The 13,855-nt window shown below is 39.3% G+C and overlaps 1 protein-coding gene across 3 annotated transcripts in view; it reads right to left on the reverse strand.

The window, feature by feature from the left end:
* Nucleotides 1–13,855, reverse strand: part of MAP3K20 (mitogen-activated protein kinase kinase kinase 20) — a 115,450-nt gene that overhangs the window by 73,439 nt on the left and 28,156 nt on the right. For all 3 annotated transcript variants that reach the window (XM_026677699.2, XM_087949708.1, XM_087949709.1), the window contains exon 3: nt 3,581–3,668. In XM_026677699.2, the coding sequence (XP_026533484.1) occupies nt 3,581–3,668 (88 nt within the window). The remainder of the gene's footprint in view (nt 1–3,580; nt 3,669–13,855) is intronic.

Consider the following 13,855-nt stretch of genomic DNA (forward strand, 5'->3'; position numbering starts at 1 on the left):
AGGAGTGGGAACCTCCACAGCGGGTTAAGGATATGCAATGACTGTTGGGGTTTGCGACCTACTACTGCACATTTATTCCCTGCTTTGTTGACTTGACTGCTCCCCTTTCTAATCTGCTCAAGAAGAGGGAGAAGTTCCATTGGAGTGCTGAGGAGCAGGCAGCTTTCAAGGAGTTGAAAGTCGCCTTTGCTTCTGAGCCTATCCTCAAACACCCTGATCCAGCCAGCCATTTGTGGTGGAAACAGATGCTTCCAATGTGGCTGTTGGTACAGTGCTCCTCCAAGGCCTATGCTCCCGCAGACACCTTGTTCCCGTGCGCTTATTATTCCCGGAAGTTGTCGGCTCCAGAGCGCAACTATACAATTTGGGACAAGGAGCTATGGCGGTTAAGGTCACTTTTGAGACATGGCAGCACCACCTGGAGGGGACTCGTCACCAAATCAAGGTTTGGACGGATCATCGCAATTTGGAACACCTACGTTCAGCTCGGACATTGAACCAGCATCAGGTGAGATGGTCCTTATTCTTTGCTTGATTTGATTTCCGGGTGACCTATGTTTCAAGTGGAAGGAATCATCGTGCTGACGCCCTATCTCAGAAGCCCGAGTATACCCGAAGGGAGGATAAAATCTTGCCCCGGACAGTGATTCCGTTGGAGTGGTTTGCAACCACCGAGGAACCTGTGGACCTTTGAGTGAGGATTCAGGAGGTGCAGCGGCAGGACCCATTTGTGACAGCTCGACATTGAGAATTGGATGAGAATGGGAGACAAGAGACTCCTTGGGCGTATATTGGAGACCTGTTGTGGTTCCGTGATCGCATTTATGTGCCTGGAGGTCTTCTTTGTGGCCTTATCCTATGTCAATGTCATGATAGTCCGGCGGCAGGACACTTTGGGTTGTTCAAAGCACTGTACCTCATCTCTAGGACATTTTGGTGGCCGAGACTTAAACATGATGTGTCGGGATAAGTGGCATCCTGTGGGATCAGTCGCCAAGCCAAGTATGCTCCTGGTGCACTCCCCCAGTCTATTGCAGCCCTTGCCCATGCCAGATCGACCGTGGGGGGCAGTTTCATTGGATTTCATCATTGAGTTACCACCATCGAATGGTGCCACAACCATTTTGGTGGTGGTGGATATGTTGACTAAAATGGCCCACTTTATTCCATGAGCGGGTCTTCCATCGGCCAAGATAATGGCTCAATTGTTTATCTCCCATGTTTTCCGGTTGCATAGGTTACCAGACCGCATTGTATCAGATCGGGGGGTACAATTTATGGCATGCTTCTGGCAGACCCTACTTGTGAAACTGCAGGTTCAGGCGTGTCTGTCGTCTGCTCATCACCCCGAAACTGGTGGGTGGACAGAGAGAGTGAATGCTATTTTGGAGCGGTACCTCCGCTGTTTCAGCAATACTCAACAAGACAATCGGGTGGAGGTGCTGCCGGTGGCGGAGTTCGCTTATAACAATGCTCAACATGCATCCACCCATGTGTCCCCTTTCTTTGCTAACTATGGGTTTCTTCCACGACTTTTCCCTTTAGCCCCGTCTGATTCCCCAGTTCCGGCAGTGGATACATTTTTGTAGGAGTTAAAAGCCGTGCATCACATGGTCCGCAATCAACTAGAGAGCCAAGGAAGACTATAAACGGTTTGCAGACCGACATCGTCATGATGTTCCACCTTTAGCGGTCGGCGATCGGGTTTGGCTCTCTACTCGATATTTACCAGCGATGCGACCATCGAAAAACCTTGATCAACGTTACTTGGGAACTTTTCCGGTCGAGGCGGTGATCAATCCTGTGGCTTATCGTCTCTCCCTGCCACGGACCATGCGTATCCATCCTGTTTTTCATCATTCCCTGTTAGTTCCTGCCTCACCCGACAGTCCGCATAGACCGACTCCATCACAGCCGGCCCAAGTAGCCCCTCTGGGAGAGGAGGAATACGAAGTGGAGAGCATCCGAGATTCACGCCAGTTGCGGGGCCTATTTCAGTATTTGGTGGCATGGAAAGGTTATGGACCGGAGGACTTCACCTGGGTCGATGCCACTGATGTTCATGCTCCTTGTTTAGTCCAGGACTTTCCTGCTCGGTTTCTTCAATGTCCTCGTCTGCCTGGTCCTGGGGGAGGGGGCCCTGCGGAGGGGGATAGTGTCATACCCCTGGTGGAGTCTGACTCTGAGGAAGAGGAGGAACAGCCAACAGGGAGTGGGAGTGTGGCTCCAGAGGTGGTGGAGGACGCTGGGGAAGGGCAGAGGCCAGCTGAGCAGTCAGAGGAGGATCCAGGCCCATCCCCTATTCATCCTAGGTCACACAGGGAGGAGAGGATCAGGGAAAAGCTAGGTCTACTCAAGAGGAGATTACCATGATCCTCCTCGTGGCTTGCAGGTGGGAGCTATGTATATAAGTTTGCAACTGCGCAGTTAGAATTGCTGAAGTCAATTAGTGTTCACCTTGAAAGAGGCTTATCTTTGCTGGTGTTCTTCCCATGGACTTTTCTCGGTTATTTTCCTGGAGTTTATAATTAGTTATCTTGGCTTGCTTCAGAACTCTCATCAATGTGGTTTGTTTGCCTCATTATTTACTTTTGTGACTTTAAACTGTTCCTAATAAAACAGTGAAGTTAAGTTGAAGGCTTTACCGGACTTTAATATATGTTTTGGGTTTGGGGTTATTTTGAGAGACTACGGGTCATCACACCTGGCCTCTCATGACTGTGGGGATGCTGCAACAATCGTAAGTGTGAAAAATGGTCATAAGTCACTTTTTTCAGTGCCATTGTAACTTTGAATGGTCACTCCATACAAGCAAAGTACCAGCAAAGGAGGGGGGAAAAACTCCAGAGAAGTTCCAGAGACAGGAAGTCTAGTCCTGCCAAGAATGTAATAAGGGTTAACAGAGAAGCAGTTTCTGTAAGCAACACCAGAATGTTTCTTTCCTGACTTCCTTACAGGATTAGGCCAGTAATTTCTTCTAACAACCGGTTCTCCGAACTGCTTAGAATATTAACAATTGGTTCTAGAAAATAGGTGCAAACTGGTAGAATCCCACCCCTGCTAATAGGCCTAGATTTTTGTAACATTGGCTCAAGATTTTTACCCTCCCTGAAAAAGAGTCGGGATTATATCCATCTTGGCTCTGTAAGTATGCCTCATAGCCAATTGAAAACTACCCTGTAAGATTTGTTTTTCTGTTTGTAAAATATAATGGCAAAATTACTATTTCTTATATCACTCTTATTTTGTCCCATCTTGACAGAAGACTACATAGGCACAATCTACATATTGTTCTCTGTCCATTTGCAAAAATGCCTGTACCGTTTAACCAAAGCAAATACCATTCCTGCAATGTGCCAGTTTTGGTTTCATAGAAAACACTACAGACATTACAATTAAAAAATATTTGCAGGAGTAAAGGAATTCTTTTTTCCAAATTATATTAACGTAGCACTCAACTTGAAAAGAAAGGAAGGTTATTAAAAAACAACAACACAAGTATTCAGCCAACTACTGAAAAAATCCAGAGCTTCAAAAACATTACCCACATATCATAAAAGCAGGAAGATCTGTAGTTTACCTGTAACTATGCCATAGTTTGGGGGTTCAATAACGGCACCATAAAACTGAATGATATTTCTGTGGCTCAACACGCTGAGTATTTCTGCCTGTTCAAAATGCAACAAAAACACCAGATGTGAATACAAAATGACATAATTCTATAATTAACACAAAACCTCTGAATCATTATCTGTATCAATAGTTGTGCTCAAGGTAGCTAGCAAGAACAGAAATTCAGAAATCACCATTAAACCTACAGATTATACAGACTAACATTTGTCTAATTAAAGCAATTAAAGCATCTTTAAAAACAAATATACAAAAAAAGAACTGATGGCTTAAAAACAAATGTTAAGACAGGGAAACAAATAACATCTAACAATTCATCAAAACTCACCTTGACAGAGAAACCGGTTTAGAGCGCCCTTATCAAAACCCTGCTAAAATAAACATGTTTATATTCGCTGACACAATAATTATTTTTATTTAGAAAGTACACAACATTCCTTGGCACTTTGGAAAAGCAGCCACTAAAAAGTTGTTTCCAGTAGTGGTAGGATCACTACTGAAAGAGCCATTCATGAAGATCTAAAAGTTTGGAAAGATGAATAGAATAGAATAGAATAGAATAGAATAGAATAGAATAGAATAGAATAGAATAGAATAGAATAGAATAGAATAGAATAGAATTCTTTATTGGCCAAGTGTGATTGGACACACAAGGAATTTGTCTTGGTGCAAATGCTCTCAGTGTACATAAAAGAAAAGATACCTTCATCAAGAGTCAAGAATCATAAGGTACAACACTTAATAATAGTCATCGGGTACAATAAGCAATCAAATCATACTAGGAAACAGTCAATATAAATCATAAGGATTTATATGGGAGAATGAGATTTTTTTTTATATAGCCTAGTTTGAAATCCTATACAAGTTTAAAGAAACACACTACATTAACTTGTTTAAAATAGAGCACATGTGCTATCTGAAACTTTTCCTGTGGCATCCTGGATTATCTGAAGTTTCTGAACATACTTCCAAGACTGGCCAAGTATAAGATATTAATCAAAAGTTGGAATGGAGACCTGGGTAATAAATGTCCTGAACGAGATTCACATCTATCTTTAACCAGAGAAACCTGGGTTCCTCCTAAGGCATCACCATATATAGTAAAGATAAAGGTTTCCCCCGTCCAGCTGTGTCTGACTCTAGGGTATGATGCTCATCTTGTTTCTTTGGCCAAGGGAGCCAGCGTTGTTCAAAGACATTTTACGTTGTCATGTGGCCAGCATGACAATACGCCAAAGGCACACGGAATGCTGTTACCTTCCCACCGAAGTGGTATCTATTAATCTAGTTGCATTTGCATTCTTTTGAACTGCTAAGTGGGCAGAACTGGGGCAGGAATGGAGCTCACCCTGTCATAAGATGCTCAGGTCTCGAACCCAGACTGTCAGCTTTATAGCTGACAAGCTCAGCATCTGAGCAGCAATCTAATAACAGCAGAAGGGGATTCCCATATAAGCCACAAATTTCCTAGAGGAATGCTAGGATATAAATCTAAAAAATAATTAGGTAATAAATAATGAAGACATGTAGATATATGATTAGGTACGATATTTTCAAATGTGCTCCTGGCTACCAAAAAAAATGTTGACAAGACAGCCAGTTGAAGAAAGTGGAGGCTTGCTTACAAAACAGCTTTTATGCTGACGTATGTTCAGGCAAAGGAATCACACAGATAAATGCAATGATAAACACAATGCTTCTAGCTTGGGTAACACTTTTTTTTAGTGATCACAGCCACTGAAAATGAAGGTACAGCACACTGCAAGTTCACCAATCCGTACTATTTGCTCAAGATAAGATAAAAGGTAGAAACCTCTGCTTATTAGAGATTGTCTTCAATCTTTCAAAGGTATCTGTGATCAGAGTCACCTTTGAGAAAGAATAGCAATGTCACAAATCAGTGGCTTTTTAATTTAGTAGTTCTAGAACAATTGCACCCCAAATTTAGAAATTGTTAACAAAGGTATAGGCTCCATTTTATCAATTAAACATCAGAGATGAGGTTGGACCCAACCCTGTTGGTCTTCTGGAATGCCCTCAAAACTTGATTTTGTCATCAAGGCCTGGAGATCCCATGGAAGTGTAGAGCCCATTAAATGACTGGTATAATTTTAATTGCATTCTTCTGTCTTTTGTAACTATGGTTGAAGAAACAAAGAATGGATTCCTCATTCATCCCAGAACAGTTAAACAGAAAGCCTGGAATCGTAGCCAAATAAGAAAATAAGGCTTATCACAGTTTTAGGTTTCTAAGATATTCTCTGTTTTTCTTCCAATGGATGTCCTCACATGTCTTTTTAAAAAGGAAAAACAACAACAACCAGAAAGTTCATTCTCAGAAGTTAGTATCTCTACACTTGACCTATTTCCCATGAATATAAGGACAGATAACTCTCTCACCCTTATGTTAATCATAAACATAACTTCCATCACTGGTTACAATCAAACAAGGATAGGCTATTTTACATAACTACTTTGCTACCTCATGTTTTGCTATCTCTTTCTGGTTCTCTAAGACACAGAAATATTTATCTTTGTTGCTCATTATCATTGTCAATAAAAGTGGAGGAATCCATTGTAGATGGGATGGCTTTAATGTGAAGTAAAGCCTGAGGACAGGAGGGAAAAAGGAAGAGTGATATGCTTAGGGGGAGTTTTACAGGAAATGGCTAATCCTAGAATGGTTTGGAGAAAACTTTGTTTGTTAAATTGTTAGAAATATTTAGCTAAGAGTCCAAAGGTCACTGTGCCTGTTGCAAGTAAACTAATTTTCGAGTAGGCTCCAAAAAAGAAAATTGAATGAGTCAGGAGCTGAGTATATTTGGAATGTCAAGTTTTTATTTATGTATTCATTTTTAAGAAATTGATTCATTGATAAAAACATTTGTTACTACTTCAAAATCTTACTTTGATGCAAATCCCTTTTTCTGTCAAACACAGCAGGTTATGAATGACACAAGTTCCCTCCAAAGGCAAAAGAACAGTTTGTTCTAATCCCATTTCAAGAACATTCAAAGAAAATATTTAATTTAAATCCCAAATCCATAGCTGAATAAAAATTTCACTGGGACCAACCACCAAACAAAAGCTTAACTGGTTGGCCCCAATAAAGATATGACCAGTTATGGATTTTTCTTATTTCTCATTTTTAATGTTTGCTTATCTATTTGTCACAACACATTTTCTTCAGGCTGAGATTAATTCTCAAGATCATATCTAGAAAATAAATTCCATTTGCTATCAGATCAACTAATTACTGTAGCATTCTGCATTGCAGAACATCACTAAATGATTACTAATATTTATCACTATTTCATGAGAGTCCATTAGTGTTATCATGGCAAGAATATTTACCATGTCTTATTATAGGAATAATAAAAGCCACATTAATCAAGTGCTCCATTACCAAAGTAATAACCCAACCTCCCACAAGAGGAGCTGTGTGAGAACATAACTCAGACAAGCACAAATACATTGTACCAACCCAGAACATTAAAAAAAGGAAACAGACTGCCTACACAACAGCTGCCAACAAAATGGATACCCTCTCAACTTTATCAAAAAGTGCCTGACCGTTCAATGTACTACAGCACAGCCAACACAAACTATAAAAACGATAGTGCTATCATGCATCAGAAACATCGCACAACCAACAGACTATTGCAACCACATGATATTACTATAGCATGCAAACCAACTAAAAACCTCCAAAATATCCTAAGTAAACCAAAATAGCCTAAGAAGAAAAAACAGTAGCTATCTACACCATACAGTGTAAGGATGGTAACAGCTACTATGTAGGACCATCAAGCAGAACACTAGCAAGAGCACATCCATGAACACAGTAGGAAGGCACAATGAAAACACCTCAATCTCACAGCACATGGACAGACTTAACCATAGTTTAAACTGGGCAACTGTGAGCATCCTAGACCAAGCTAAATCCAAAAACACTAGAGTATTCATGGCAATCTGGCATTCAGACACATCAGCCACCAATAGACATGTAGAGATAAACCACACTTATATACCATTCAAAAGAGACAATAAAAAAATTAAGAAGGAAACAAAAAAAAAAAAAACCAGAACACATCCTCTTCAGTAGCCTATCCCCCGAGAAGCAGGGATTAATAGAAAACAAACAACCAAGGAGAAAACAATATTCTAATCAAACAACTACCAAGGAGACACATAATCAAGTTGACAACCAATCAATCAGAAAACAATAGCCTTCAAGGATTAGCAAAGGAGAAAACCACACTTCACTAACACTAGCAGGGCAAGCTATTGTATACAGTATGAACAGGTCGCAAACCCCACACCCATCAGCACCAAAGATCTTACCTAATCGGGTAATGGACCATTGGCAAACAACCAAGCTCAGAGAGCACCAAGGGCTCCTCAGTATTATAGGAACAGCAATATTGTTTAGAAACGACTGCCGGCAGATTAAAGAAAAATCACCCAAGTGTTCTACAGTATTTTAAAGTTCTACTAAAGTAGAATCCCAGGAAAGTTGTCACACAACAGCTGTTCTCCTGCAATGTTTTACAAAAAGCACTTCTTCCTTTAGTTTTTATTGCATAATACAGATCAACTAGACACACGCTAACAAAGGAACATGTAATTCCCATACAGTAATTGTTAGTTTATGTCCAACATCCTAGCACCCAGTCATCCACCACCACCCTTTTTTTGTATCTAAAAAGATGTTTCCTTCAAGACATGCTTCAGGGTGACTTAATGGACAAATCCATGTTGTTTTCTGACAACAGTTAATGAAAGGGCTTGCTCATTCCTTCTTCCATGATGTTTTCATATTCCCAGACTAACTACAGCCCTAGTATTTTCAGGTGGTCTCCTACTCAAGTATCAAGCAGGCCCATCCCATGTTAGTTCAGAGGTGTCAACCAGATTAGCTATCTGATGAAGCAAAGTGGTTTTGCAAAATGATTTTGCAGACATGACCACGGAACTTCTTTAGCAGTAATTTGAAAGTAATTTGACAATGTTTAAGGATTTTTGTTTTTTGTTTTAAATCCCAATCTAATCTACAACCATGGAATCTATTACTTGTTCTTTAAAAAAACACACAGACCACTAATACCATCTGGGGGGAGGGGGGTTTAAGTATATACAGATTTTCTCTGTATTGTATATAAACAGGGTACACAGTGGGATCTTGCATCTGTATGAAATGTATTTATTTATTTTTATTTTATTTATTTTTATTTTTTATTTATTTTTATTTGTCAATTGCTTACAAGATAATAGGTATAAGTAAAAACATAGTTATGAATACATGGATACATATAAGAAAAATAAAAAATATATAAAAGAAACAATAGGACAGGGACGGTAGGCACGTTGGTGCACTTATGCACGCCCCCTACAGACCTCTTAGGAAAGGGGTCAATAGTAGACAGTCTAAGGTTAAAGTTTTTGGGGTTTTGGGGAAGAAACCACAGAGTCAGGTAGAGTATTCCAGACATTGACCACTCTGTTGCTGAAGTCGTATTTCCTGCAATCAAGTTTGGTGCGATTAACCTTGAGTTTGTATCTATTGTTTGCTCTAGTGTTGTTATGGTTGAAGCTGAAGTATTCATTGACAGGTAGGACATTGCAATGTATGATTTTATATACTATACTTAGATCGGACCGAAGGCAGCGTAGTTCTAGATTTTCTAGGTCTAGAATTTCGAGTCTGGTGGCATAAGGTATTCTGCAATGAGTAGAGGAGTGGAGAACTCTTCTTGTGAAATATTTCTGGACTTTCTCAACTGTGTTAATATCAGATAAGTAATGTGGGTTCCAGACTGATGAGCTGTATTTGAGTATTGGTTTGACAGGAATGCTTCTATCCAGTTATGCAGGTGTCCAGAGATACCATAAGATTTTAGTTTTAGTAGTAGTTTGTTGTGTACCACTGAATCAAAGGCTTTACAGAAGTCTATGTAGATTGCGACTATTGCTTTGCCCTGATCAAGTTGTGTAGTCCATATGTTTTTGTAGTGTAAAAGTTGCAGATCACATGATAGTTTTTTCCTAAAACCAAATTGTTTATTAGACAATTACCCAGAAGGATTACGAAAAGGGAATTGTTATGTTGAAAAATCAATGTTTGATTATGCAACTGATTCAGCTTACTACAGCATTTGCATGATCTGTGGAAAACGGATTGTGCAATGATTTAGATCTATTCTACATACCTTGGCCTGAGATTTATATTTCTGGTAGAGACTTATAGATCCTGTGGTATGTGGGTTTTAGCTGTAGTTTTGATTAGGATCCTCTCTGTTAGTAAAATACTAAAAGAGTACAATTTATCTTAATCCTGTGAATGTAGCTTCCTCTCATTCTTTGACACAATGCAATGTATTCATGACCTTAATACATGGTCATGTGCAAAATAATTGCAGGCTTCATTAGCAAGGGAGAGAACAATTCATTATTACAACATTTTTATATCTGATATTTTTATTTTATTGAAATACTTGTAGCAATATAATAATGGGAAAATATAATTACTAAATACATATTTAGTGTAATGCAATATTAACAATCAAGTATAATTTATGTAAAACATGAGAAAATGCAAAGTTTGTATCACAGACAAAGAGACTCAGAATTATTATTATTATTTTTTTGTTATCAAACAGCAACTATCAAGAAACATGGCTGCAAACCAGGTGAGGATTTACCTGTCAAATATTTTACAATAATTATTTTTGACAATCCATGCATAAAGGGTCAATCAATCATTCCTGACAATGATAAACTCTCACTAGCAAGGAATTTTAAGAAGCATAGGGAGCTCAAGTAGTGGGGGTTTAAATTGTATTAAAACTGCTCAAAATATTCTAAGGTAAATTAAGATCTGTTTGTAGTTACATACTACGGTTTATGATCACAGGGCTTGTTGGAGAGAATACTATCAGACTTGTGAAATTAATGTCACTTTACAATAAAGTAGAATTAGCTGATCTGGTTGCATTTTCTGTCCAGTCTACCTCATAAAGCTAGCATGAATCATGCAAGTCTCAAATTGGTTCTCCCTTTCCCTTTACAGCCAAAAAACTTTGGGAAGGTCTCTGCTGAGCCTCTTGCCCTAGCCACATTTCTGCTTTGGGCTAAGCTTCCTTTTGGTTGACTGTTCCCTTGATTGTATCCCTTTGCCCTGTCTCTCGTGGTCATTCCCACAAACAATCACGTGCATATCCATTACTTCTAAAACTTACAGATATCATATCCAGCAGCAACCATCAGGAAGAGAAGATGAGAGAAGAGGTAGAAGTGTTTTCCCTACTTTCCGTTTGGCACAGAATTCGACTGAATATATATTTATATCTTAAGTTAATCCGAGTAAAGAGTCATATTTTACAGATAGCTATATAAATACATAACACATTCTGTTCTATACCTTGCATACATTTCTGATAACATGTTCAGATATATCAACACCATTGTGTGTATCTTTAGACTGACTTAATCCATGTGAAAAATTAAACTGCAACATGAGAAATACAACAGAATATCGCATACTATTTCTATTTCCATATAGCTGCATAAATCCTCTAAGATGTCATTGCACAGAAAATGATGTCAAACTTGAAGAATGAAATCCTCTCCATGATCATTGGGAAAGTCTACTGAATCCAATGAGCTTCATATTCAGGTAAATGGAAAGAGGTTTGCAGAATAAATAATATTCCTACAGTCTCGTATCAATATTGTTTTAAGAAGAAAAAATATTTTTACTGACCATTCTTACAGAAGCTTTAAAAAAATGTAGCTGACAATGTGATCGGCTAGTGTGAAATTTGAAAAAATGGATAGAATAGAAATGGAGGAAATAAAAAAGTAAGGATACAACGAATACATCAGTTTTAATCAGGATGGTAGTTTTTATTATTTTACTTTAGAATATGATTTTTCAAGACTGTTTTGATCATTTGGTGTTCTTTCCCAAAGTATTTTTCATGTCCAGAAAAAAGAATGTCTATGAATAAATAAAAAAGAACCAATAAATTAGTAGTGTCTTCATGAAAAGAATCTCAACATTTTCAAATAAGTAAATTGCCGTGTTCAAATCTACAATGTATAGTTTATCACAGGTCGTTGGTGTTTTTTTTTACCCTGGGGAAAAAAATAAGATTTCATTTTTCTCCTTCTCTGAAGAGCTGTGGAAATAACAAATGTTATTTCACAGAATTCCCTATTATCAAATCAAGCCAAAAGGAGGGAAATTTTACTGAAAAGCTGACAAAGAGCTTAAGCCCCTCTCTCCACAGCTCATTTCAAAGAGGCATTTGGAAATAAAGCAAAGTGCTGAAATGTTTAAAAGGCATGAGACAGAAATCTATCATCTAAATCTGATTGTGGTCCAAATCTAACCAACTGTTAAGCCGAACATTAAGAATGTAGGTACACTTCTGCCTAATAAAATTGAATCAAACACTTTGCATCCAAGTCTCCATGTGAGCTTTTATGCAAACTTCTAAAGTGCAAAGAATCCTGGGGAGGAAAAGCTATTCTGAGAGCTTTCACATAGTTCATATAATTAGGGAAACCACTTCCTTTCATTGTAAGTGTTCAAAACAGCTGAATTTCTTCTGTCGAAAGAACTGTGATTTGGGTCACCTTTTACTTCCTCTTTCAAGTTTTCCAGGATAAGAAGTAAGTGGCTGTGGAGCACATCAGTGAGCAAATATATATATATATATATATATCAGTTTTTTGTTTTAAAGATTGAACTTGGGCTATTCAAAAGATCACTCATTTTTTCCCCCCATCCTTTGGCTTCTTTCTTTACCCTTTTGCACCACAAGTGAACATAGTTCAAAATGCCAATTTAAGGACAAAAAAACCTAGTTTACGATTCATAAAGAACAATTGTATTTTTGCTTTGTACTTTTGGGGATGAATGTATAATTGGAAAGGGGAAGAAACGGCAATGCGGTGCCCTCTCTACCCTGACATCTTTTAGCAGTTCTAAACATTGATTGAGCTGAAAAAGAAGAAGAAAAAATCCAGATCTGTAAAAGATACAGAATAATATTAGCCTTGCCTTTGAGAATAGCTATCAGTAACTCTCTCTCTCTCCCTCCTCCCTCTTTCTTTTTTTAAAAAGGGAGGGGTTAATTAATGAGGGAGCGAGAGTCATTTTATTTAAAAATGAGTGTTAAAGCTGTGATCCAATGAAGTGCCATTTATTGCAAAAGACTTTTTCCCTCCAACCAGCCACTCTCATTTGCAGAGCAGATCCTGTTTCCATAGCATCTCTCTTACAATTAAAAATAAAAATGATCGCACGGACCATCCACGTAATGCGTAAAACAATTTAAGCTCTCAGGCATCTTTCCTCCTCCTTGGCTATCATCCAAGGTAAACTCAGCCTTCCCCAGCCCATCACCTCTCCCAAGTGTGTTGGGACTGCACTGCACACTCTTGCTATGCTGGAGGGAATTAAAACAGATTTTAAAAAAAACAGATAATCAGAGTTGGAAGGGACCTTGTAGGTCATCTAGTCCAACCCCCCACCTAAGCGGGAGACCCTACACCATTTCTGACAAATGGCAGTCCAATCTCTTCTTGAAAGTCTCAAGTGATGGCACTCCCACATTCTCCTCCATGCTGCATCAAGAGCCCAGGATGGGTTGACTCCTCCCTATAATGTCATAGCTGAGTCTGTACTAAGATATAAAAGCCAGCCCCCGGGAGAGACCCCAGCTTTTGACTCAGCTCCTTTCAGTCAGTAGCTGTGTCTCTGAAAGCTTCTGTTAGATAACACTCAGCAGTTCTCAGCAGTTCTCTTCAGTACTTTTTCCTCGCTTCAAGCAGCTCCCAGGAATCTGGGCAGCTGCGCTTCCAGGAGAGCAGGGCTCTCTCTCCTGCAACATTGGGAGCAGCATTACCAGAGCTCTGTACAGGCAAGCTGGGCAGCGTCTGTGGACCTCCCCCACACCTGCAGTTTTGAGCAATCGTAAAAAACGATCGGCAAACCGATAAGAGTGCAAGCCAGCTGATCGTGTGGCCAGTGGCTGCGTTTTCCTTTGCTGACTTCGCTCGGGGCTCTTTATGGCCTAAGGAGCAATTCTTCGATTTCAGAGCCTGTTTCCCTAGTCAGCAGCCATCTTGGATTGAAGCCTTCCACCACGAGTGGCCATTTTGTAAGCCTGGGGGCCATTTTATACCCTGGCGGACGGGTGGACCCTGCCCTAAGGGC

The sequence above is a fragment of the Notechis scutatus genome, chromosome 1, assembly GCF_049901735.1.
Source record: "Notechis scutatus isolate UNSWTSFEM ecotype Mainland chromosome 1, rNotScu1.2, whole genome shotgun sequence".
Lineage (NCBI taxonomy): Eukaryota > Metazoa > Chordata > Lepidosauria > Squamata > Elapidae > Notechis > Notechis scutatus.